The sequence below is a fragment of the Streptopelia decaocto genome, assembly GCF_964273445.1.
Source record: "Streptopelia decaocto genome assembly, chromosome: Z".
NCBI classification, from domain to species: domain Eukaryota; kingdom Metazoa; phylum Chordata; class Aves; order Columbiformes; family Columbidae; genus Streptopelia; species Streptopelia decaocto.
In genome coordinates, this window is record NC_138657.1 from 1,811,880 (window position 1) to 1,839,877 (window position 27,998).

Here is a 27,998-nt window from a genome sequence, read left to right on the forward strand (position 1 = left end):
TCTAGAAAAAGGAATCGCAGATTTTTAGGTGAATCATAGTCTGAACATGCGTCAGCAGCACTATGCTGTTGCAATAAGGGTAATCATTCTTCTGGGATGTATAGTTAGAAGGGACATATTTAAACAAGTCACATGATAATTTAATTCTACTCCACATTGCTTGTGCTTTGTCCATTTTGGGCATTGCATTTAAGGAACGGTTTGAGCCCATGGGAGGGTGTTCCAGGAAAGCAACAAGAATCTTTAGAAGCCTAGGAAAAAAAGTGCAATGTGTAAAGGTGAAAAGAGTAATTTGTTCAGACTAGGGGAGGCTAAGACAGACATGAAACCATTCCCCAGGTATGGGAAGGGATGCTACAACGAGAAAAGGACATGAACTTCCTAAGTGTGAACTTAGCAAACAATTTAACTTTAGGGAGGATGTGGAATATTCATCATGGATATTTTTTTTAAAGAATTTAGGCGAGACCACACTGGACAGGAACTTAGATATAGAGGACACTAACTTAGAGAAGTAGGAGAGAATGAGGTGAATTCTGTTTGTTTATATTTTCTCCACATTATTTTTACTACAACAGTGGAGTTTAATGCATGGCTGCTAAAATACCTTTGTGCAGGCAACCCTAATTTCTATAATTCCTGGTACCCATAGGCTTGACAGTGTTTCGGTAGTGTCTTTGGGTAATGAAGGCACACATATTAAGTGTGTGCTGTCATCTATGGAAACAGAATATGGACAGTTTTTAAGGTTTTATTCATCTGCAGGGTGATTTTAACCAGCTTGAAGGTGTTTTAATGCACTTAAAAGAATGGTTGCCAATAGAATGAGTAATATCCAATGTTTTCAGTTTTCACAAATTTGTCATGGCTGTGGCCCTGATAGTTTTGACAGTTTCGTGATGGTAAATTTTGGCTGTTTCACACAAATTGAAGAATCAGAATCAGAAAGAAATTCCTGAGGACACAAAACTGAAACCCCTGAGATCAGGAGTTTTAATTCTTTCTCAGCCACACATTGCACATAATGATTCTCACATCTCTTGTTACAAGCTGTTTGTTGCTATTGTGGGTGGTAACTAACGTCTATAAATACATATATATATACACACATACTTTTTGCATATTCATTTATTGTGCACTTTTAATTTTTCTGATCTTTACAGAATGACAGACTGGCTGACACTCTGTAACCTCTCTGGGCACCTGTTCCAGTGTTTGACCACTCTTGAAATAAGGATCTTCTTCACTGATTTGTTTATTCAGGTCTCATTTTAAACTTTTGAGCAATGTTAGAGATACTCTAGAAAATGTTTTCTGCTTTCTCTAAATTGTGGATTTTTCCCCATTCCAAACTATAGTAGCTTGAAATAATATTTTTTATGTTTTGTGAAGTTTCAGACACAGTAGCACAAGTGGTATATCCACTGCAATGGAGGAATTTGCTTCAGCTGGTTCTTGGAAGATTGAGAAATTTTTTGAAACTGAGTGATTTTTAGGTATAGACTTATTTTGGTAGATGCTTTCCGTTTATTATGCAGCCTGTACCTAGTTCTCATGGTATTTAAATATCTGGCTAGTTAAGATAAATTTTACCGGGAATGTAAAAATAATATTTTTCTGCTATCCTAGACTTAGTTTTAAGGCACTTGAGTCCTAATTTCAAATAATTCTGGATGTGGAGTTCATAATACTTAAATTTTTAGGTGCTTTTAGTTTTGAATGTCTCCAAGGTCAGTGCTCTGTCCCTTGTCCCTCTCACCACAGTGTTTGTTTTTAATCTTCATCAGATTTTTTTGAGTCACCTTCCAGATTTGTACCAAGTCTGCTAAGCTTAATTTACATCAAAAGAGCGTGTATTTGTCTGGCACTGCTGATGTTTTAGTAGCAAGATTTGGGTGGGGATTTTGTAAAATTACTTTCTATCTGCTTTTACCCCTCATTTTCTTGTGTGTGTTTTTGTTTTGTTTTCCGTGTCCTTTTTCATGGTTTACAGTCGAATTTAGTAACAAAGCATGGAGACTGAAAATTTTGGCTTCTCCTTCTCTCCCTTTTTCTTCCTTCTCTAGCACAAGGAATTTAGGACAAAATGTTTTCACTTATTCAGACTAACTCTCATCTTTAAGCTGTTGTAACTGAAGTGTTTGTTCTGCTTTCATTTGGGAGTAAGTTAAAAACATAAAGGGCTGAAGACTTGGCTACATTATCCTGTGGATTCTTGCAGTATCTTTTTTGCTGTGCTGTAATTGTTCTTGGTAGTTGATGTGATATTTTTCTTTACAGATTAATTTTGTCCTGAGTTTATACCACTAATGTGACCTTATAATGCTCAATACAGCTTTCATTTCATTACAAAAACAAACAAACAAACAAAAAAAAACCACACAAAAAAAGAAACTTTGTTTACATAAGGATACTTTAAGGGTGGTGCTATTTCACTGCAAATTGTATTGAAAATTATCAGTTAAATGAGAAAAAGTTTGTATTACCTGTAATGTGCTTTTCAGAAGTCTCTTGTTACACTCAATGAGGCTGATTCTGGTTTGTAGTTTTTCCATAAGACACACTGTATAATGTAACCCTGGTTTTATTGTGTTAATTTCCCTATAGTCTAGGGAAGCAATGTGATCAGCTGCTGTAGAAGCTGACATAAAAAGAACTTTAACATGGACGGACCTTAATACACTTGTATTTTGTTTACATGATGTTTTAGGGTTAGGCCTTATCCATCTGATCATAAGGTGACATGAAGGCAGAATAAGGCAATGGATTGTTTACCCTCGTCCTGCAATTGCTGTTCTTTTATTGATAAACTCTGTTGTAGCTGTTACATTTCTCAGCTACCATGCTATTCAAATCAATAAGTTGTGTTTAACAGCAGCATTCCTTCTAAAAAGGCATCTAATCACAGTCTGAAAGAATTACAGAGTCGCTTCTTCCTGTGATTTATTGGTTAATCACTCTCAGAAAAGGCAACAACAATTTATTAAAGTTGACCCAAAGAATGATAAAAGAGGTTTTAAGCGAAGTGCTTTGTTGCTCATTTGAAGTAATACTTGGAGTATTTTCTTCCAGGAAATCCTGGAAATGAGAAAAGTGCTGGTGGCGTGGCAGTATTTGTTAGAAAAGTGTGGTTCTATCCAGGCAGTAATAGATTGTTTAGCTGACTGTCACAACTTGGGTAAAACAGAGGGATTCTAGTGGCAAATTCTATTAATAAATAATTATATGACAGCATAAACTCTGAGATAATGAGTTTGCTTGATTACAATTACTGCTTTGATATAATAGATGCAAGATTTTGTAAAGGGAGTACTAAGATATATTTCATTCAAACTTCAAAGCTGTTTAGTATCAGTAAAATAGCCACATCGTGAGGCACTTACGGTCTTTCTGAAAAAGGTGTGAGTAACAGTTTTTAGGACATGAAAAGTGTGGGGAAAATAGACAAAACTTAACATACAAAGGTATAGTAATAACCGGTGACTAAAACCTGAAGTCAGAGTAATTAAAACTGGAAATAAGGTAGGAAAGGCAGTGACTAGCCTTTGAGACTATCACAGCAAATGATTGACTCCTTAGCTCCTCATAACATGAATTTGGGAGTGGATGCCTTTCTGCAAGAACTGCTGTGGTTAAGCACGAGTTACCAGTCTAGAGAGGGGTAGCTGAAGGAAATAAAAGGTGTCTGCTTAACAGGAACTAATTCTGATCGATTTTTCGGGCCTGTCTCAGCTGAAACTGTGAACCTTCCAAGCAAAAATCATCCATTTCCAGTGATGCTTTTTGTCAAACTAAGTTGCATTTCCAGTCTCTTTCTTCCTACTCACGTGCTGCTTCCATCTGCACGCAGGAGTTTGGCAGTACTTGGCTGAACTCTTCTCCGTCACACCTTTTGAACCTACAAAATGTAAGATGCTTCTTCTCCTTAGCAGAGATTCATTCAAACTGGTAGGAAATTTGATGTTTTCCACAAAAGAGACAAGTAATTCTACCAGGTTGGATTAGAATGATTAGTGGAGGTTTCTTTACCCTGGTGTTGTAGTGGTTACTACTAGGATGGAGTGTTTAAGCTGGAGGCTGAACCGAACCATTTGATACATCTGTTCAACCTCATTGAGGTGGTTCCCGTAACAGGTAGAATTTAATTTTTTCAAGGGCGGTGTTTGGGTAACTTTCCTTGATAGCATGGCAAATAAAAGTCATCAATATGGCAAAAGAAGACAGAACGAGTCCTTGGCTGTATTGGTAATAGCAGACATAGGGTGCTTTGTCTGGTTTGTCCCCTGAGGTCAAGAGATATATTAATAGTTGGAGAAGCTCCAGCAAGTGGGCACCAGATTGATAAGTATGTTAGAAAGATGATTAGCATGTCAGAGAACTCGATATTTGGAGAAAGGTTCAAGGAAGTTTGTAGAGGAGGGAAGGCTTGGAGAGATTTCATCAGCCATCCAACACCTAGAAGGTAGTTACGGAGGTGAAATAGTTTTCTGTTCTCAAGGATGTGTTGTGAGAGGAGAAATTTCAGTTGGGTATCCAGAAATCTGTTAGAAAGATTAACCACTGGAGGAAGTTCATCACAAGCATGCTGGGATATCCTTAACTGGGAATATTGAAGGCTCCTGTTGGCAGTGCCCTGGCTTTCCTGATGTAAGGCGTAATGAAGTACGGTCTGACAGAAGGCTGGAGGCTGGATCATTTCCAGAGATCTTTTCTGACCTAGACTGCGCTGTGATGAGGTTATTTGGCAGTCTTGGCTGTGGGCTGAGCTAATGAGGTTGCAGATTAGGCAGTAGCAGAGATGTCTGAAGAAGTATGATTTCAGTTACTGACTTAGGCAATTAATGGAATATTTTTAATGTGAATGTTAGATTTTCAGTAGAACCAGTAAGGAAAATGAAATTTACTTGCTTTGCTTTTTCATCTTTGTTCTTTTTATTGTTTTGTAGCAGAAAGTAAAACAAGATCTACTGATGTGAAAAAATTAAAAATCAAGCGTGATGCAGTCAGAATTTTAAATCAAGTTAATCTTAAATAATCAACTAAAAGAATAAAGTGTTTACATTATTCATATTGTTTACATGTATATTATAATGTGGTGCTGCTTTATGACAACCCAGCAGAAGCAAATGTGGACTGCATGTGCTTCACAGATCTATTTGCTCTCCCTACCAAAATGAAGCAGTATGTCTTGGTTCAGCTGGCCAAATAGCACGTGCTGCCTCTCAGGTAGAGGGCAGAGTAAAGACGTTAGAGGTACTGCATCAGTAAAGCTGGGAGAAATGATAAAATCAAAGAAACAGGCATCCCACAAGAGGAGAAGCTGTGGGCAGAGCTGTAGCGCAAACTTTCTGAGGCAGACACTACTGGAAATAGAAGCTACGTACACTATGGGAATGCAGGGTATTTTAGCCTAATTCTGAAATAAGGTATCTGGGTAGCCCTGCATGCTCATGGCGGTTGTGCATGATTTGATTCCGCGTAGCATCCATCTGTATTGGATATTTCTGTGTCATCAGAGTGTCTGCGTTAGATGCAGAGCATTCAGGTGGGGTAGTGATATTTATTCTTTGCACGTGCACCTTCTGGAAGGCGTTGGAGGAAAGAGTTATGTCACAGAGAGCTGAGTGCGCCTCTTACCTTTCCCTAATCTCATTTTGTGTAACTCCTCAGCACAGGGTCTGGAGTAGAATTAGAAAACACCTTGCTGAGTACAAGAATCTGGGCTACAGACCAGGATTCACCGCATTTCCAGCCAATTTGTCTTCTTTTCAGGGGTCTTCAGTTAATGACAGACAGTTCCTCTGAAAGTTGCAGTATTACTTAAGCGCAAAGGGGGAGAGAAAAGGAGTTATTTTAAACTACTAGACACATATGCATATGTCTGGGTTTTTTAGCAGCTTTGATGGTAGCCTAAGCAGAAATTATTTCCCCGGAGTTTTCCAGTCTCTCTTTTTCTCTCTTCTTCAGCGGCTGTCCTCCAAATTACTTTGGTGTCTCTCCTAAGAGAAGGCTCTTTTAATAGTCTTCAAGTTTTTCTGTGTTCAGAGGCCTTTTTCTCTCCCAGCTGACCCATGGGATTGCTTGAGAGAAGATGACATTAAAAAAAAAGATTAAAAATTCTGGCTTTGTCCTGTAACTGCTTAGTATGTACAGAGATAAGGCTATTGAGAGTCTGTCTTCTCCACCCCACCTTCCAAGCCAGAATTCCATTAAAACCAACAGTCTAGTACAATCATCTTAAAATCTCATCCAAAAGAGAGTGTGGGGTTTTTTTAATAAAACTATCACAGAGCAATTTCAGGCATATTATAAAGGAATATTGTGCCAAGTCTTTGTGACTTATGCTTGCGATGTACACTGACAGGAAAATCTGATTCTGTAGTTAAAGACACAAAGTGGGAATCTGATTCTGTAGTTAAAAACACAACTGTTTGCCAAATAATTATATTGCTTCAACATTTGTTTTTGTCCTCCTCAGCTGAGATGTAGCACCATGCACTAACAGAACAACACGGTGCAAATCTTGCACTGGATATGCAAAAAGTATGTGTGTGTATATATCTATATTTATACGTTAGTTACCTCCCACATGCTACATAGGCTTTCTGTAGGGCTTCAGTGGGAGAGTCTTCGTTCTTCGTAAATGTTAAATCCTTAGATTTTCCCTAGCATCTGCTGTTCACGGAAGATTCTTACTGGTCTTCTAGAGGAAGATGGTGGTGAAAGGTATTTTGAAATTAATGTCCTACTCATCCGTGTCCTCTCAACTTGGGTGCTGGTGTTGAGAAAGCTGAGGAAGGTTCTTCAAAGTTCTTCTTAAAACAGGGATCTGATGGTCCTTCCATTGAAGGAAATCAGTCAGCTGAATGGCCAAAAAAGGTGAAATATACAAAAAGAGGTTATCTGAGAACGTTTTGGTTATGAGGAGTTGAATAGTCTGTGAGATTCCTCCCATGAACACAGTTCTCCCAGGCAGTGTTCTCCTGCACTCGTCAGGATCTGTCTGCAGCATCGCTTGCCTGATGAATCACATAACTGTCCATCTGCCATCAGGTTGGGTTCTCCATACACTTAATTATTGGTAATCTGCCTATTTAAGAAAGTAATGTATTATGTGTTGTTGTTAGGCAGCCAAGCCTCCCATAGCTACTCGCTCACTCTCCCCACAGTGGGATGAAGAGAGAATCAGAAGGGTAAAACTGAAAAAAGCTCATGGGTTGAGACAATTTAATAGAGAAATTAATAGCCTCGTGCTCAAGCAGAGCAAGATGAGGAGTTGCAAGTGTTCAGCCATCTCCAGGGAAGCAGAGGTCCACCGTGCCTAATGGTGACTTGGGAGGACAAACACCATGCTCGGAACAGTGTATATTCCCCTAGCTTATATGCTGAGCATGACGTTGTATGGTATGGAATATCTCTTTGTCATTTTGGGTCAGCTGTCCCAACTCCTTGTGCACCCCCAGCCTGGTTGCTGGTGGGGTGAGATGAGGAGCAGAAAAGACCTTGGTTCTGCATTAACGCTACTCAGCAGTAACTAAAACATCCCTGTGATATCAGCTATCACGTTGTAAACCTCACAGAGGCTGTGTTGAGGTTGTGCTGCCTCTTTTCACCAGCCGCATGAAGTTCAACAGGGCAAAGTGATGGATTTTGCACCTGGGACACGGCAACCCTGGCTGTACAGACAGACTGGGGGACGAGATGCTGGAGAGGAAAAGGTTCTTCACCCAGAGGTGCTGGACACTGGAACAGGCTCCCTAGGGAGCCCAACCTGACAGTGTTCAAGAAGAGACTGGACACCGTCCTCAGACACACGGTGTGACCTGTGGGGTTGTCACTGCAGGGACAGGAGTTGGACTCCATGAGCCTGGTGGCTCCTTCCAACTCAGGACATTCTATGATTCTTTTCACGTTCTTTTGACGTGTTTATTTGATCATGTTTACTTGCATATGTTTATGAAGGTCATTTCCAGCATTTCAGGAAAGTTAAACCGAAATAGTTAAAATTTCAACATGTGGAATCATGTTGATTCTGCTTTGTATAAACAACGGAGTTGCTGACATGGTGGGGATGCTAATGCATATAGCTCATAGTCCTCTCCTTTTTGAGCTTGCAGGGTAAGTAACACTGTAAGGCAGCTGCTGTGCAAGTAAATCAACCTTTAGTGTTGGCTGTAGTCATGTACTTAATCAGCAGGTTCCACCATTGGTAGAACGCGAAGATGTACTAAGATTCAGGGACTGCAGAATCTTCGACAGTTTCTTTGTGTTCTAGTAGTTAAAGATCCTGCTCTTCTAGCATTTATTACACCCTTCTTGTGCATCTTCCCTCCGGCTTTTTGCAGCTGTATGGAGAATGCTGTAGGCAAATAGGTATGTTTTCTGGAAATTCTGATGTCTTAATAAGTCTATTTTAAACGTGTGCAAAAAGAAATTTTTAGTTGAGGAGATCTGGGCAGACTTGAAGAGGCACACGCTGCTAAGCTGATCCTCTGGCTAAATCTCTCATCTCTAGAACTTGGAGATGCTGTAGCTGCTTATTAACGAACTGACCAGAAGATACTGCCTCTGAACCTTCTTCTGATACAAGAGGTAGACATTCTAGCTGAACTTTTTTCAAAACCGTTTAGTCTAAAGCAGACTGGAAATAATTGGCTTTCAGAGCTGAAGTTTGGCAAATCTGTAATGAGTTGAAAATAGGGTCCTTCAAATGAAGGAAAGTGAAGTGCAGCTGTAATTGACACAGTTGTTACTGCTATCATCCGTAGTGCCCTGAAAGCAGGAATAGATAAGATCTAATTAGACACGGAATACTACTAAGATTAAAGTATATATATGTTTTCTTCTTTGTTGAGCCAATAGAAAGAAGGGACTAGAGCCAGACTGTCACTATGTGAATTAAAACTGAGTCTTGGTCATCAGCTGCATTGCAAAAATCTAACTCATACTTGTCCCTAGCTTGCTTGGCATTCAGTTTACAGACATCAGGACTCTAATTCAAGTGTATTCTAATAAAGTAGTGCAGTAAAATATGCATTCCAACGAGTTCTGTCAGATTATGTCCAGATAAACCTGATGGACTTGTGCTGTTTGAAAACACTTGAGGGTTTTCTTCTTATGTTGCACTTGCAGTAGGTTAGCACTGCAATTATTTTTAGCCCAATTTGGAGCATTAGTACCATGTAGCATTGTCTTAATTTCAGGTACTGCTAATGTAAAGCAAAATCACAGAGTACCTTTTTTTAACGCATTTCTACCTGCATTTACACAATGAAAAATAATGGCAGTCTGCAGATACCTATGTATATGTGCATATTTTTCAGAATGGCAATATAAAAGTGTGTAGTTTGATTTGCAGACTGGCACTGTTACACAAGCAAAAGCTTGGTGGTCCAAACTTCCAGGACCACTTTCCAAACAAGAACTTGCAGTATGTATGTATGTTTCCTCAACTGTGCAAAGGCCTGTTGTGTTTGGCAGTTTGTTTATTTGTTTGGTTTTTAATTTAATGACTACATGTTCTGTAGTTGCAGTAATAGGGGTATTATGAAAATGCAGCTTTGTTTTCTCATGTGAAACCAGAATTGTTTCTGATGTCACGTTATTTTAAGTATTGCTGGGCATTGAGTTGAAGAGGCACAGAATATGCATAAGATACATTGTGAAATAATACCTTAAGTTTGCATGGGAAAGCAAGATGCATAAAAATAAATATGCATTCTCTTGTCAATAAACTTACTTGCTGTAAATATTTCTTCAGGTTAAATAATAACTTGTTCTTGGGAAACATGCTTGCTGTATCTAGTGCCAAAAACAATCACAGAAAAGGTGTTTTTAAAAGAATCGTTTAAGTAATTGTACAGAATGTTTAACATAATCTGTATTTATTACAACAAACTTGATGATGGTACTTGTGAATTGTATGGAGTGGTCAGTGTATACAGTTGAAGATCCCTGGGGCTTGAACTGATGCCTAGAATAAAGTGCAATTCCTGCATTTGTCTATGAGCAAGCATTCAGAGAGCTTTATAATTTTCCCACTGTTCGTTTCCGTACCATCAGACTCTAGTTCATTTGACATCTGTCTGTCAAAGAAAGGAAATCCAGCCCTTTCATCTAATTTCTTTTGTTTGTCATTTAAACAAATATCAGTGAGGGGATTCAACAAAATGCTGTGTTCACAAAAACAACGCGTAAAATACTGTATGCTTCTTTCATCCTCGTTCTAATATCAAGTCCTCCCTCCAGTGGCTGCTGTAATGGTTTTCTACTTTGTCAAAAGGAGCTGGAAACTTTCTCTCTCAAAGCTAGACTGGAATTTATTTGTGTATTTATTTATTTTGGTGCTTCTAATTGGATAAGTGAACCTGTTACGTTATCTCCTCTTTCGTCCGTGTCGGGATCTCCATCAGTTAAAGGAAGAGGAAGGGCTTCCCTTGTAGAATCAAGAAAGCTGGGGATTCTTGGTCACTGCATTGATTAATCTGATTGGGGGATGTGGAGTAGTTTATAAAGGTAAAGCTGTTCAGATAAATTTTGTGTTTCTTCCCTGGGGTAATAACAAGTCTTTGAGCACCTGTATGTACTTTGTAACTGCATTAGCTTACCTATACCCAATTACGAATTTTCAAATATTGTGTCGGGAACACTACCCAATTTGTATGACTAGAATAATTTTCATCTGGACTATCACAAAACACTATCGCTGTCATTTTCTAGCTCTTCTAATAACTTTAACTGGAATGGGTTAGCTTCTTTTCTAAATGATTTGCCTGAATGTACATGGTTTTCTGCTGCAACAGTACAAACTGATGATGGGCGAGATTTTGTATATGGTGATCTTTTTGTCTCTGAAAAGTCTTTAATGCCATTCACGTTTGAATGAATCAAAATTTGAGTAATTTTAATATTTACATTGAGTGGAAAACACAAAAAAAATGTGGTTTTGATGTTACTTTTGTTGGTTACTTTTGTTATGAGTGCTAATGTGATTAAAGTCTTAGCCAAAAGATCCATATTTTAAATGAATTGTGTTGAGTCATGTCATAATTTAACAAGCACACAATCTAAGCAGAGCTTTCCTGGTGGAGTTCAGTCTTTAAAATACTTTTGGCCGTGTACTGTCATTTCCCATCAAAGTCTCCTGTAGGTCCAACTTGTAGAATGGATTATTGGACTTTATTTAACCCCGGCTTAAAAAAACAAGCAAATAACCCCCCATCCCCACCAGGCCCTCCAGAATATCCTCTCCTTAGTTAATAACTATAATCTCCATCAATTGCTGTATTTTTCCTTAATCTGCAAGAAAATGTATCATGTAATAGGTTTGCTATAAAGACAATAGAAAATTGGTCTTTATTATGCTTTATTTTTAATTGTTTTCTACTGCCTTTACAGTGAACCACTGTTACTTAAAATACACCATTTTGGGGTTCTTTCTTACCAAGTGTCATGGTCCATTCGGCAATGGACTCGTGATGGTTCTTTTACCTTGATCTCAGAGTGCAAAATTAAGGCAACCAAAATGCCAATGGGTTATAATTCAATCAAGTGGTGTTACTTTATTAATTTGCCCATAAAGCGGCACACGATAGAGAGAGTAAGTAAAAGAAAAGGGAAAACAAACGGGGAAAAAGTAAGAGTAAAGATGAGAAATGAGGTTGCGTTTCTCACCATCCAGTTCCAGAAGCTCCTCTGGTCTCCGGGTCCCATGGAGTCCGGCTGGTCCTCTGTCGTGGGTCGGGATCCTCTGGTGGGAAGATCTTCAATGGTGTCCACTCTGGAGTCATCTCTTATGTTTCTTCACCCCCTCACTCCCATTGTTTCAGCCCAGTCTCCACCTTGATTTTGCAACCCATGCTCATACTGCGCAGGCTCGAAAGAGTCACACATTTCTTTTGCCAGTGCTTACGTGTCCAGCATTCAGGGGTCTCTCTCTGGTCCATTGGGTGACCTCAGGACCCTTGGTGAGCTTCTGGCCATGCTCCTTTTCGTTGGCCATTGTTTGGGGGAGCAGGTGAGGGACACGTGTGACTGAGGCAGCAGGTGAGAACACATCTTCTGGACGGGAGCTGTTGTCCCTGGGTCAGAGACCCTCACGACAACAGCTTTCAGGAGGCGGGGGCTCCTTTGGCTGAAGCAGCAGGCAAAGTCCACGCAGCCGCCATTGTTAGTAGCAGCCGCCCCTTATCGAAGAAAACAGTGCAACACAATGCTTCTCCTCGGGCCTCTCTCCAAGTCATTGTCCATCTGTTCTTTCGGTCAGGGCTTCAGTTCTCTAGGTTCTTGATGGTGATGGTCAGGCAAATACTGCTCCATCATCGGACCAACTTTCACACCCAGTGTAAGTTTCAGGGAGTCAGGAGTACAGTTGGTGGATCCTACTGCTCTTTGTTTGAAAGTTAAAATTACTGCAGAGATACAGTTCATGCAAACCCATCCATGATAAAGTATATTGGGGAGAAGAATAAAACAAATTATTAATGACTGACGGATAAAACAAAAAAAAATGAAAAAATAAAAAAGATGAAGGGGAAGATAATTCAATATGCAGAAGTCTTTTTATTGAGAAGGAGGAAGTGGTGATTGTGATGTGGTAGTTTGCTCCCTTGGTATCAGATTCGAGATGAAAGAGATTGCAGATTTGAATGTCTGAGTGGCCTTCTGTGCAACAGGGGAAAATCAGAAATAAATTGTCACCTTGAATATGTTTGGGTTTGTTCTATAGCTGGACATTTAATCTATACATTTCAGTGCTGATAATGTAGCGTAGAAATCACAACTATGCGGCCTGTGTAGTTCTACTAAAACAAAACTGTATAGTACATTGAGAACAATGACGTGGAGTTAATTGATGGAGAAAATCCTTAAAGATTGTGGAAGTTCTGTTGATTGTGTTTTGTTTTTTTCTTGTATCATCTCCCTTTGACATAGAGATGTGGTGCTTCTCCAAAAGTCTTACTATCATCTACTGATGTTACACTAGAATCACAAAAAAAGAAGCATCACTTTGATAGATATTATTTTTTTAGGATTAGGGAGAAGTTGGTGTTCATTCTTGTGAACTTGAATCTTAGACTCCAAATCAAGTTTGATCATTGTCACACTTTGTTGTAAAATGTCTTAATTCGGGCTGATGTTGAGAATTTAAACTGTCCAGTATAAGTTTTTAAGGAGAAGAAATTAATTTTAATTTTACCTTACATATTATAGGAGTATATAATACTCAGAGAAGTTTTGCTTTTCGAACAAGTTCTGGGTTTTTCGTGATGTAAGCAGCAGCAAATGAGATCTGTCAAAACCGAAGTCAGTAAATCTGTTAATTTCCAACTTCTTGTTTTTTCAGGTTGTCCCTCCAGGATTAATGTACATTTACCTCAGTATTTTTAATCTGTTTGCAGTTTGGGTAATGATGGCCCAGCTCCAGCAAGGAGCCCCAGATGAAAAAGAAAAGACTACTGCATTAAAGGGTATGAGTGTTTTTGCTTTCTTTGTATGTATATTGACATTTCAGAAACAATTATTAAAGAAAGGAAAATAGTCTGATATAACTGTGGGTTAGAGTCTGGGAACTGCAGTACTGGAAGAGACTGTTAGTCCATCTGTGCTAATGCTTTTTGTCTAATAGTGTGTCCATTATCAGTATTTTCATGGGATGATATAAAAAATAATGGTCTGTGGTAAGGTGTTACGGAACAAGATATCCATTAATTTTTTAAATTTTCATAATTATCCTTTGAGAAAGTTGACTGGTGCTTTTGTGTTCTCAGTTTCTGGGAGTTATCATTTAATTTCTATGCCATTTATGCTTTATAGTTATGCAACCATATTACAGCTCTTAAAAATCTCTTTGACGAGAATGTTGGCAGGGAAAACATTTCCAGGACACCAATTTCCATGTTGGTTTTATAAAGTTTTCTTTGTATTATGTGTTTGAACAAATAAATGAACTTAAGTGACTTAATGGAATAATTTTATTGAGGAAAAAAAAAATAAATTAAATAAATGGCATCTTTTAGATGGTGTTTTTCAATTTTGTAAGTACTTGAAGTTGGTTAGAACTACAAGTAAGCTCACCAAACATTTGGCTTAAAGTGTTTGCATCACACATTCACTCTCCAAATTGTCTTTCAAAAGAGAAAAGAAATAGAATATACCTTGCAACTCAAGTATAAAAACTGGATTTCCACCTAAATATTATTAGAAATTTATGTTCTGTTACATGGTGACGGTAGATGGTGTTTCTTTGGCCAGAACTGCGTATTTGTGAAGTGTTTGGCGAAAACCTATATGGTGCTTTTTTCGAACCTGGTACTAATTCTGCCAAATGAGTATATTTTGGGGAAATTATACTTCATGTTTGCAAAAATAAAACTCCCATTTTGTACTTCAGGTTGATTTGATCTTCATTAAGGATTGCTATCCAAGAAATACTCCACATTTAAAATAGTGTGAGGACTTTGTTTTATTCGTGCAATCTAGTGAACTCCCATTGAGCTATAGAAGATCTGCAAATCGCTCAGTTTTGGGCTCTGCTGGACTCAAATAAGGTTGGAAAGTCCACAATCTGGGGTGAGAATGGTGGATCAGGTCCTGAAAGAATCTTAAAATTGTAAAAACTGTTAATTTTAGCTAATTTTAGCTAAATTAATTTAGCTAATTTTAGCCTGAGAGGTGGGTTGCGGAAGAGGAAAGTGGCTGTGTCGGTGGTTGGAGCACAAACCATGTACCGTCTTCCATAGTGACTCTGATGGAAGCTGTAAATCACAAGTTGTACGTTCTGCAGATAAGCTTAATGTGGTTCATATAGTATTGCCCTTGCTACTCAGGAGATGAGTAGTTTATTATATAGTAACAGACACTTCTGCGTAAGCATATTTCCAGATAGGTCACAGTAAGAACACGTGAAAACTCTGGCAATATTAAATTCTAGATGTGGTGTGACTGGAGCCTCTTCACCAAGGAGAGAAAAACATGCTAGAGACTGTTTCACTACCTTGACATTGTACAGAGGAAGAAAGGGCACATTTTTTTACATCCTGTTGTGCAAAACTTACTTGACAAAGGTTTTTTTCTCCTATGATTTGGTTGAGGACCAGAGCAGTTCCTCCAGAACTTCCAAAGGACAATGTACAAGAGCAAGAAAATAAAATTGCTTATGTGAACTAAGCATCTTGGGGCTTGCTGTTAAACAGATTTGGTGTAGAAGTGAGCTATGGTTGAGAAAGCCACTTTTAGAAATCTTCCAATCAATGTCTAACGTTGTATAGCTATTTAGATACCAAAGAGATGCTCAGATACCATAGTCTGGATTGAAGAGATGTTGAGTTTCAGTGGGTGCACAAGACGGCCTTTGGTTCTCCAGTTTTACCCAGTTAAACCACTTAGAGAAGAAGGAGCTGGTGGAGATTATCATATGGACAAACAAGTGCACATCATGTGAACCTGAAGAGGCCAAGGAACTCTCAAGAATGTTGAAGCTAATTTTCAGAGCATTTTAAATACTATAGACCAGAGTGTATAAATTTATACAGTCGTGAGGTTCCGTTCAGCCCTTTGAAGGCAACAACGAGGCTGATGTGGCCCCCGGTGAAAATGAGTTTGATACCCCTGCTCTATGCTTTTCAAAGGATTAAAGTACCAATACTGGGCTTAGATAATGTGGTTAACCTATAGGCGTGCCACTGGTGACAAAACTAAGCAAAAATAGTGATACAAAACCTATTCAAATAATGATTTTAAGTAAATAAAGAGTGGAAGTGTAGTTCATGTCAAACAAAGCAAGTTCAAAGAAATTGAGTCTTTTCAAACTGTTTTCTTTCCTTTGAGCTACAACTTTGGACTGTAAAAGTAATAAACCAATATACTTAGAATAATGACTGCATTTCCTTGGTGGCACGTGGTGTCTCGATTTATGAAACAACAATAGTGAAAAGCCAGCATATCACTCCCGAACCGAATGTTTGTGTGGTCTTCAAATTCATCTAGGAGGAAGCAGGGAAATATTTTCAGTGGAATCCTGCTGACTAATTTCTTAATGATTTTTTTATGAATAATCAGAAAGTATGTTAAAAGGACAGCGTCAGGTGGTGTGGGTGTTGAGCAATGAGGAGAGATCATTGTACTCTATAATCTGTGTGTGGTAATTGTTTAGTAGTTAGATGTACGCAAAAGATGTCCCTATGTGCTCACTTCTGGTTACATGTAGATCCTTAAATCTAGGGCAAAGAATGCTGTGCTTATTTTAGTGTATGTACATTACTGAATGCAGGCTGTACTAGGATATACCATGCCAACCTGAAGTGATGTGTATGTCATGGCTTGCTATAAAATGGACAGCAGTTTTCTCCACCTTGAGAGTTATTAAAGGATAGCGGCTGAGGGAAGGATTCAGATATCTCAGTCTGTTTTGGTATCAAAGGGGAGGTTAAGGAGCTTTGCGATCACAGCTGGTAAAAGCCTGTGAGATGACGTGCGTTTGATAATCTCAGCTCTTCAAGAAGACAAACAAGAACGTATCAATGACTTGATATCGAAACTAGGTAAGCTCATGTTAAAATCATGTTAAAACGTTGAGGGTAATGAATCATTGAAACAAATCACTGTGTCTTTGGTAGCTTCTCAGTCCCTGGACATTTTTTGATCAACATTAGAGATAGATAGGTAAATAAATAAGAAAGTAGATATACTGACAATGACACCCAGCCTTTGAATCTGCAATGAGATTTCCCATAATGAAATCCTATGTTTAGTAATATGTAGGATGTCCTTCTGCCCTTAAGATCTACAGATCTGAACAAACACATTTTGTCAGTGATAATAGTGAAATGAAAAAGACATAGCATGCATTATGTAATTTTTCTTTTCCTTTTTTAGATTTATTGTCTAGAATAGACTTGGATGAACTAATGAAAAAAGATGAGCCACCACTTGAATTTCCTGATACTCTGGAAGGATTTGAGTACGTTTTTAATGAAAGTAAGTCATATATGCTTTGTAAAGGCTATGCTTAGAATAATGTTGAGAGGTTATCGGGACCATAATTATACCTTGTAAGACCCTATTAGAATTTCACACTTTTCTGTTGAGGATAAAATTTTAAGCCTTTGTGTTAACAGACTTGTAAATCTAGCTAAGTAATGTTTTTTATTTCATAAAATCGTCCCAAAATTCCCTCATTTTATACAATGCCATAGCTTCGTACTGTGCATACTTTATGACTCCTTGTTTTCTACCACAGAAGCGTTGATACAAAAATTCTGAAAGTAATTTCTGTAGCATTAGCATTAAAAAGCAAAATTAAGGAGTGGCCAATCAATTAAGAAATGTTTTAGGTACTGATTCATTTCTATGGATAGAAAAGAAGTAGTTTTTTAGATAATAATTTATCTCAGCTATTTCATTAATACCAACAGGGAAACACCTATTTATATTGATGGAGAGATGAGCAATATCATAGACTGTGTCTTACTCTTCTGGTGTAGGTCACGGTTTTGCATTACAGCTAAGTGTGTGATGACTACAAGTACTTACGGCTAGCTGAATTTGTGTGTTAAATGACTTAGTAGTATTTATAATTTCCAGTGAATACATTTTAAAATCCAGCCAAGAAATGAGCTTCGGAGGTAAAGTAAAACCAGCCTCCAGGAAACGGCTCTTTCAGGACTGTTTGAAACCTGTAGGACAAATGAGGACGTTTACAATTCTACTTCTTTGCAGCGCCTGTTCTGCGAGCAGGGGAACTTTAGTTTCTAAATCTGCCTGTCTTACATCTTCCACTTTTAAAGAAAAAAAAAAAAAAAGAGCTTTCCTTTAAATGATAGTCATTTATGCAACACTTAGCTTTTTAATACCCTGATGGCTTTCACAGGAAGGTACTTAGAGACTAGAAGTGTCATGAAAGTGATGCTCGCTCTTTGATGGGAGGGGTTCAGCTCTGTCACTTTTCAGCTCCTTATTTTTAGATCTGCACAGTGTCTACTGCCTTCCTTACTGACTTCAGAGTTAATGGTTCACGTGTGGTTCATAAAAAGAGCTGAAATTTGAATTTTGGGGAATGATGTTTTACAGCGATGTTATCAAATATTCCATCATTAACCTCACAGCCCGAGTGATTTCCATAGAATGCAGAAAAACCTATTACAAATGCTACTGGTCAGCAAAGCAAAAAGATCTCCATTTTGCTTTTGTACATTTAATTGAAATCTTCAGTCATGTACTCTTAGTCATAATTGTGCTTCTTTTTATGATGGAATGGCAAGGAAGATTTTTAGCAGATTTAGAGAACCTGAAGAAGACAAAGGTTCCAGAAAGCCAAATTGAAAATGTACCAGATACTTGCTTCACTTATGGAAAGAGCAATTTCATGTGCTATTGAATGTGAAACTTGAAGAGTAACTAGCTAAGAAGGAGCAACTGAGGTTGGAGTTATGATGAAAATAGGAGAAGAAGGATATTTGGAGCTGAGACAGGGATATGAAGCTGGGGGGGAAGTATTTCCTTGGTGTCTTGTATATGAGGTGAGACAGGTCTGGAAAAAAAATGTCAGATAAGCATAACTATTAGAGATATCAGATCTTAAATATTTTATTTAAAACATTAAGAATCAAAATGTAAAGGTCCTGAAAATGTGTGAACTACATCAGCAATTTCATACTATTCAAGGAGAAATCTTTTTTGGAAAAACCTTATTTTTATCATGCAGACATCTCAGCTTTCAAAGCAGATACTTATGCATATTCCTGTTTTTAATGTTTCTCTGATTTACTGCAATTTTGTGATGCTTTGAGACCATAACTGGTGTTTTACCTAATAAGCTGAAACATTGCTGGTGAGGTATCTGTATTCCACAGTTTGCATTTTACTAAGTTGCCATTTTATTGTTATTTTAGCTCAGTCTGTGGCTTCATCTGTGATTGTGCGTGCTACTAAAATTTTGCTGTAAACAAGGCCAACTGCAGAAAGTCGCGTTGGAATCTAAGAATATCATGTGGTTTTGCTCTGATCAAGTGTTCTACTTTGTTCCACTCCTGTAATCTCAGCGTACCCTGAACCTGGGAGCTCTTAATTGATTGCATGGTGCCTAGGAGTTGAGATATTTACCTTAATAACGGATGTGTTTTATTTTCAGATTAACTTGGAATGCTGTTGATCTTGAAAATGCATGTTTCCTTTCCTTCCAGGATCCAGCCCAATTTGTACTCATATTTCTCCTTAAGTAGGGGATTTGTAGCTACAACTAATTGACACAGCAGATCAAATATTAACTGTTAATGTTTACATTTTGGTGTTAATCCATAGCAAATCTGTGAAGCAGTTTGGCATTTAAGATCTGCATGTAATTTCAGTGTCATGACTTGTGGTTAGCTTTATCTAGCAATATGTGCCATTCAAGGGGAATGCATTTTGTTGTGTTGCTACAGTTGTTTCCCTTCAAAAATACTAAAACCAAAAAAGAAGGAATGCGTAATAGCCAAATTTTTAGATGTCGACTTCCTTTAAAATTTTAAACAGTTAAATGTGTCTTACTTTTAATAAAGAAGTATATTAAAATGTAGTGATTTTGTTTCTTTTACAGAAGGGCAGTTGAGACACATAAAAACTGGGGAGCCGTTTGTATTTAATTATCGTGAAGATTTGCACAGATGGAACCAAAAGCGCTATGAAGCTCTTGGAGAGGTATATTAATTGCGTTAGTGTATGCATACGTATATGTTATGGTGCACTGTTTGTTTTTGTGCTTCTGTGTACAAATGATACTTTTTAATCTTATATATATATTAAGAAGGATTTAGTGAAGCTGCAGTCATTAACTAAAGTTATTTGGGATTTGTTGCATGTTAATGCTCTAACAGTAATTATTTGTTGTGTAGCCTTAGATGTGAGGTATACTACAATTTAACTTTAATATGTATTCAAAATAGAATGTCATGTAAATTACACAAACAGAATGTTATACTGAGCAGTATGTTCTTTAACTTTCTAGTCCTCAAGGTGAAGCTCTGGGTACAATACTTGCTAGCTAAAGATAAATGTAGTGGCTGTTTTTTTCATGTTACCAGGAGATACTATGAGCCACTAAGTTGGTTACATAGAGATATGATGATTACTTGATTAAGTATTTTGTTGATAAATTACACATTTGGATGCTACTGGTATTACCTAGGCTTTTTGTAGGGATGTTATAGATGTAGTAGGTGTAGAAGCAACTGACCATGGTTCCTTTTCTGTGTGAAAATGATATTAATTTCAGCGCCGTGCTTTTTGTAATACTTTAGGAGCCAGAGCACTGATTTGAGAAGAAGGGCACCTGATCTCAGTGAATGCAGAACCATGTGCTGAGGTCTTCCTTGCGCTGTCACAACCTCTCCTTAGCCCAAGAGAGGGGCTGCACAGTTCTGTGCACACAATGGAGTCTTTTTCTTACACACTATATGATGTTGCCTGGTGGTTTCTTTTGGAATCACCGTGACACGTCATCGAGAACTGCCTTAGCCTCATGGCTTGTCTGCTTTCATTACCATTATTGTTTCAGCAATGATTAAATGCATTTATTCCCCACTTCCTCATTCTGTTACATTAATTCAGCCTACTTGGAGATATGTTTGATTTTGCATGTTTAGACATTTTGTGTTTTAAACTGTCTTGTTGTCACGGTTTACCCCCATGGGCAGCTCAGCCCCAGAGCTGCTTACTCACTCTGCTGCTGTAGGGTGGGGGAGCGACTCACAATTTGTGGGCTGAGATACAGTTTATTAGGTAAAGCAAAATAAGGAATTAATTCACTGCTTTTAATGAGCAGGCGAGGGTTTAGAAATCTCCAGGAAAGCAGGTCTCCCTATCCCCTTAAATAGGGAAGAGAATCGAAAGGGAAGGGAGAAACTTGCATTGAGATAAACACAGTTCAATAAAATAACAAAATACCAACGTGCTACTAGTAAATATACATATATATAAAACAGGATATAAAATAAAAGATACACAATGCAATTCCTCACAGACTTTGTCTGCGCTGAGCAGCCAGCCCCAGGAAGCAGCCCAACTAAAGCAAGTCCTGAACAGACCCCCCCCCAAACAGGTCTCTGAGAGCAAAGAGAATGCAAGAGAGCGACCAGAAGATCCCGGCTCTCCTTAAATCTGAAGCATGACACTAATGGGCTGGAACACTCTGATTGCTCAGCCTGGGTGTCAGCCCAGCTCTGTCTGTCCATCCCCTTCCTCGCTGCCTCACATCTGTTTGCAGAGCTCAGAGTGCCCTTGGCTCTCAGACCAGATCAATTCAAAACATTAACTCTTCTCAAACTAAATCCAAACAATGACCGTACTAGCTATGAAAAATAAAGGTTTCCAACTGCGTGAAGGAAAGTTAACTCATTTTCGGCACTAAAAAGAAAACTGAAATGCCTGAAATGACAGCTAGTCCTGCACTATTGCAAACTATTACAAAGCATCTTGATTGACTTTCTTGGATGGATAAATAAGTATACACTTAAATTTATCACCAAATGGTTTCATGTAGTTTCTCATGCTGCTGAGAGTGCATTTGTTAAAGCTGAAGAAATATCTGATTACATGGCTTTTTCTGTGTTATAGCAGCATAGGCTCTGGGAGTGTCTGTAGACACCGAGCATGGAGGCTCAAGAGAGGAGCTCGTGGCAGAAGTCTCTGCCCATCTGAATTAACAGGAATAGCTTGTCACTTGTCCTTGACGTCCACTGAGTGGTGGCTGGTGCTCTGTGCCTTGCTGAGCCCCGTTTTGCTCTGGAACAGCTGGATGTGCTGCAGCTGCCCAGCTGTTGAGCAGTGCTGTGTCCTGCCAGAGCTCTTCTGGGCATCGAGGAGCTTTGCTTTTTACCTCCTCACTCCTGCAAGAACTGTGGCAAGGCAGGAGATGATGGGGCTAATGCTGCTGCTCGTCACGCCCTTTCAGCACAACTCTATGTATTTTTCCAAAACAAGGAATGCGCTGTTGCCTGATCTGTTGCATTGTCTAAGTGATTCGATAGATTCCAAAAGGAAAGAGATTGGTACCTATTCCATGGTCTGTGTGCGCAGACCTTTGCTTGTGTCTATATTGTTCAAATACTCACGTTTTCCAAGTAAATGAGTTGGACAAGACACAACTATGAGGATTAGTATGTCTCCATGGAGCCTCCTGTGCCACCACACCTTCTTGTATGAGTGGCAACGTCATCAAATCCCTCATTTCGTGCATCTGAATAGTTAATGCCGCAGCTCAAACGCATAGCAGTGTGAACAACCTTTGTGATTTTTGGTTAACCAGCAGTTGGGGTGTGTTCGTAGGGTCGGTGCCTTGCGTCTGTGATGTCTTGTGCCTTTCGCCTGAGTTACAGTTGTCTTCTGTGTTCAGGTTTGACTCATCTTTGAAAATGCACTTTGTATTGGCAGGTAAATTCAAGGAGGGTTTGAGGTCAGGAACTTGACAGGGTTAATCATTTTAAGTTGTTTATATGTTTTGTGTTTTTAGAGAAAGAAGAAACTTATGTTGTTTCAGTCTGTTATGTACTAGGTGCTTGACACTACACAGTTCTTCCAAGAAGCCACAAATTTATAAATGCTCCCTTGCCGGTTTTTGGCACGAGTGTTTCTGTAGTTATTTGAGAACACAGGGCGTACTGACCAGCAAGACCCCTGGTTCACATCGATAAAACCTCCTCTTGTGCCATGGGTTGGCACATGTAGATGTACACGCTGATACAGGTGTTGGGTAGTGCAGAAGCGACACACTATCTTCTGATTAGCTGTTTTGTAGTCTAGGCCAAGATGTGCTCAGCAAACTGCAGTAGCTGATGAAGCAGCAGCCCACACAAGTCATAAGGTGATGTAGTAATACCTGGTCTTAAGCCTTTGCTTTGAAAAGTCATCCTATGGCTTTAGGAGCTCTCTAATATGTGTTTGTGGCCGAACACGCAGGTAACTGGGCTTACAGTGAGATGATAAATAGGCTAGACTTGTATCATCAGGCACAAGCGTTTTGAGTATTCAGTGTTTCCATTGTTAACTCAGTCATTGTATAGTGATTTTCTGATTTTTAAAGGATTTACCCATCCTGTCCAAGACTATTTTTTTTTGTTTTTACTGTACATATATATTGTGGGCTGCTTTTATTGTGTTTTACTAATTTTAAGAAGTGGCTGTACTTCCTGGCCTTATGTTACAGCGTCATTCTCTCTTTCTTGGTAATCCATGATATTTTTTTTCTGTCGAAAGTAATGAATTCACTGTCTGTGATGTTCTGCCATTACTCTGGCTGTATGGAAATTGATTCCTCACAAATTACAATGGTTCGTCAACATCTCCACTTCTTACATCTCTTTATTCTTCATTCATTGATCTGTTATTTCAGGCGCACAATTTGTTCTGCAGCCTCTTGATATGTGCTCCTAATAGACAATTTAGTGAACTGTTCATAATTCTGTGATTCTGGTTCAGTCATTGCTATTGCGGCATTGAATTTTGTGGAGAGCCTCTCCATTTGCTTTTTAAAAATTAAAATGGCAACAGAAGTGCACAGAACGTGGTGTTGCAGCTGCTTCTAACTGCCGAGTAATCCATGTGGCAAGTTTGAAGTACGATTGAGAACAATTTTGTGACAACAGTTCAGTTGTTGCAGACATGCCATTCAGTTCAAGGTTGAATTATTTATGTTTCTCTTTCTGGCCAGGAGTTATGGAGACTTGGATTCTAGGTTAAACTCAACATTAGGCTCACACGATGTGTGTTTATTTGTATTTTAAGTAGATGTCTGTGTTTATCGTTTATATTGCACTCCCAATTGATATTATGGCTACTGAAATTGGCACCAGCCAGTTCAGCACCTCCTTGATTGTGACGCTGAAAGTAGCTGGAATTGCAAATAAATTGCTAGTAAATTCTGCTGCTGGGATTTTACCTTTTGCCTGTAACATAGGTTGTGTTGATAATGAAATCTCATATGAGAAAGATTACATTGACGTTTTCTCCTTCCATGTTCTTGCAGTCACCATAGTGTCTCTGGCATTAGTTTTTGTCGGTCCTTCTGTGCCTCTCTTACAGCTTTAGCACGGGGTGATTATAATTTGCTGATTGCTTGAAGGACATTTAATATTTGCAGATGATTTTGTTAGCGCCATCAATAATGAAGAGAGTTTTACCTGTGCTGTACTGTTTACTTGGCTACCCATGTCTTTAAATAAGCCAAATTGGACTGGTAAATATTTTTCACGGTTAACACACCGTAGCACAAGAAAATACCTTATATTTATGTAGAACAGGTACAGAAAGCGAAGAAATAGAACACATAAGTCAGAAATTCCTTACGTTTCCCATATGATAAGATACAGCTAATTTTACACCATCAGAGAAGGCTTGTCCCACTAAATAAACTGGTTTAAAGTGCGTGAACAATGTTATGTCCAGCTCATCCTAAAGCGGTAACCATCAAGGTTAATATTTGTGTAGGGGGATGGAAAATAAGTATGTAGGATTATGACAAAGACAACCCAGAGTTAAGATCGCTAAGTAGTAAAATGGGATGTTTTTTTTTCCAGATCTCCTTCAAGTTAAAGAACAGCTTGGTCTCAACATAATTTAAAAACTAAGCGTTCACCTGCTACTAATTTCCTCCCTGGTTGCAAAGAGCATTATTTGTTTGGATGACTGAGAGAAAGAAGCTATTTACATAGCACAAATGAAAGCGTAGAGCAGCAGAAGAGGACATGTAAGTTAATGAAGAAGGAAGCATTAAGTAGTCTGCATTTGAAAGGGTAGCTTCTTACATGAATAAACCAAAATCTGATGATAGGCTGCACGTGCACCTGATAGTACTTAAGGTCCAATCTTGCAACCGAAGCTCATGTGAATAAACTCAATAGGTCTGATCTTGTGAATAAGGGCTGCGGGATCAAGTTCCAAATAAAATTTGCAGATGATTAGTAGAAATCCTCACACTCTAGTTTCAGTTTCTTTGCACAGACAGTTTATCAGTAAACATTCCAGGTTTTTCCTGGCTAGTGAGACTTTAATGTAATAAATTATATGCTTCGCACCATGGATTAATCAAAATTATGTTTGTGTACCTTGACTTATTGTTATGTATTTGCTGTTAGTTACTTAGTGGTTGGAAAAATTTGTCTTATTGAGAGGACAAAATAAATTGATAGAGATCTAATATATAGGTGGGTTCATGGACATTTGCTTTCATGGGATTCTTTGGAGATGTTCTTCTGTTCAAAGGGATTAGATGCCAAATATTTAATAGGTGTCCATTGAGCATATGCCAACAGAATTTTTTCAGTGTCTTGTATTACAGTCAAGTAAGGCTCAACTTTCATGGTCACGCAAAAATCCTCTCTGAAAACCTACCGAACTCTTCTTAACTTTATGTCTTGTTTCACAAGTAGGGTGAATGCATCCAACTGAAATATCATTGTTTCTGGAAGTGGTTAAATCCCATTTTGGGTGATCTCCTCTGGAAGCCGTATGACAGTGCTAGTTCTGTGCATGTCGTGCCCCATCTACTAATTAATGTTGCAGAAGGTTTTTGCTTTTGCAAAATTTACCATGGAAGAAATGTAACAAAAAGAGTTAGTACTGTTTGGGCAAAAATAGCTGAGCAGAAGAGAGAGACTGGAAAAGTTTTTCAAAGTAAGTTAAAGTGTGATCTTGTTTCTTATTAAACAGAGAAGAATCCACATGGAATAGAGACTTTTTGAATGTACCTGTTGAAGGAAGAGCCTAAATGACACCAGTCACATTTTGGACACTGAGGTCCATTATAAATGCAGTTCTTCAGGAATCCGTCCATTATTGGTTACATGTGTTTTTCATACTAACTTAGTATTTTCCATTTGTGATAGGGAAGTGTGAAACAGAAACATGATGTAGAAGGCTTCAAGCGAACTAGATAAAGCACCTGAAAATGGGGCAGAGTGTTGATTTTCTTTCTAATAGTAGTTCCTAAGCCGAAAGTCATATATTTCCATAAGGTTCCCGTCCTTTTACCTCACTCATTTTTGAACCAGTGCTTTTGATAACAAAAAGAAAATGCTATCAGGGCAGCGCAGAAGAATCTAAATCGTGTACGTGTGCTGTCTTTAGAATTTCAGAAATATATCAGTTTTTAACAATCTGTTTATCTGCAGCGTTGCTTTTTGGTGGGTGAGTTGGACGGACAGACAGCTTATCAGGGATCGAAGGCCACTTAATAATACCTAAGGAAATTTAAATTTAAATACGAATCTTTGTTGCATGCAGTATATTCATTTGCATATGCTAAGTCCGCTTTCAAAATCTGCCGTTTGTGAAGACTTTTTACTGGAATGATTATGTCAGATGTGCTTCAGTGAACTCTTGTAGTTTGTAGGCAGCAGTTGGCAGTAGGTTGGTTCATCACAGTAACATGACAGTACTCGAAAGGTTCGGAGATAGTTTCATAATTATTGTTAGCATGATTCTTGAAAGAAATTATGAGCATCTCATAAACCCAGATGGGAATTTGTTACATTGTTGATAAATGTGTTGATAAATGTGTTTTACATTTTTAAATTGATAAACAGTGAAAAGCAGAGAAGATACAATAAGGCAGATGGTTGTTTATAAAGCACTTGCAAGTTGCTGCAATTCAAAGAATGGTGCTAATTGTTAGAAAGAAGACAAAAATTGAAGTAGGGGGAGTGTTTCAATGAGTTAATCATGAGCTTTTTAAAAATAAAACCTTCAGCAGCTTTAGTTCAATTAGAACCATTCTTGCCATCCTGGGTTTATATGCAAAAGTTTAGACTCTCAGTTCTTAATAAACTTTTGTACCAACCATTTTGATGTAGCTGAAATGAAAAATACAGCTAATCCACATTTTATCTAAATGTGCCCATTCCCATATTTCTCCTTTTTCTTATCAGAAAAAAAAAATAACCAAGATCCATTGCACAGCAAAATAAAATTGAATTATCATTGGTCTTATTCCCCCTTTAAAAACAATGAATAGAGTAGCGAACTCCAAAATCAACAGGGAGTTTGCAGCAAGGAAGATGGGGTATAGTTGGCTTATTTTTTGTCAAAGTAGTGACAAAACCTGTTGTTTTGCCAACGTGAAGGTGAGTAGAAAAAATTATATTGAAATAACCCTTGGGCAGAATATAAGTAGTATGTGTGATGCAACCGGTTGTTTCACCTTTGTCCTGTGAATGTTCAGGTCTTGTTTCCATCAGTGATATTAAAAGTTTCTACGAAAGACAAAGCATTTTCCTGCTGTTTTCGCAGGACTTTTCAGAAAACCAGAGATATGTAGATCACTGTGTTCATTAAGCCTCTTTTCTGAAGTATCTTTGTTTCACTTTAGTTGCAGAACTCCAGAAGAGTTACTTCTCTTTCACAGGATTTTCAGCTTCACTGAGAAAAAGAGTTTAACACTTTCTGTGTCTTCAACAGGAGACCTGCATCTTTCCGTTTTCCGGGAATATTTTTATTAAAATTCAGCAGAATAGCGGTACTTTTTAATAAAGCTGTATCAGCTGCGTCGGTCCTTAATAGGAATAACTTGAAAGGAAAAAAATTCAATTATAAATCAATAGAGCGTTGTATTTCTCTATGTGCAAACAACCTAAAATTACTTTGAGATGCTCCAGCTGCTCGATTCATCAACTCAATCACAACTGAATTTTGGTGTGTGTTATCTTCTGTTGATGGCTGCAGCAGAAATACCCAGTTAGCGCTGTGAGATGTATTACAACTATCAGTTCGATTGGTTGGTTACTTAGGGTTTTGAGGGGCTTAATATGCAGTTATTTCTCTTAACTCACGCACTGTCCTGTCTGTAGCAATTGTCGTCCTCCACAAATAGTGTAAATTTCTTCTCAAATTAAGGGTTTCTAGGTTTGCCTCCCATGCTTTTTGGGTGGTTGTAACTCTACTCTTTCCAATGCAGCCGCCAAATCCTTGAGTTCCCCCCTTGAGTGTGAGTGTATGATAAGATATGGAAGATCTTTGAGGAGAAAAACAAA

At 38.3% G+C, this 27,998-nt stretch overlaps 1 protein-coding gene across 3 annotated transcripts in view; it reads left to right on the forward strand.

Moving 5' to 3' along the window:
- ARB2A (ARB2 cotranscriptional regulator A) overlaps nt 1-27,998 on the forward strand; it is a 258,858-nt gene that overhangs the window by 9,962 nt on the left and 220,898 nt on the right. Inside the window, exons 1-4 of one of the 3 annotated variants that reach the window (XM_082075418.1) lie at nt 10,373-10,515; nt 13,401-13,469; nt 16,876-16,977; nt 19,577-19,677. In XM_082075418.1, the coding sequence (XP_081931544.1) occupies nt 13,409-13,469; nt 16,876-16,977; nt 19,577-19,677 (264 nt within the window). In that variant the 5' untranslated portion in view covers nt 10,373-10,515; nt 13,401-13,408. Of the gene's footprint in view, nt 1-10,372; nt 10,516-13,345; nt 13,470-16,875; nt 16,978-19,576; nt 19,678-27,998 lie in introns of those variants that run through there. The other 2 variants (XM_082075416.1, XM_082075417.1) reach the window with 2 other exon arrangements.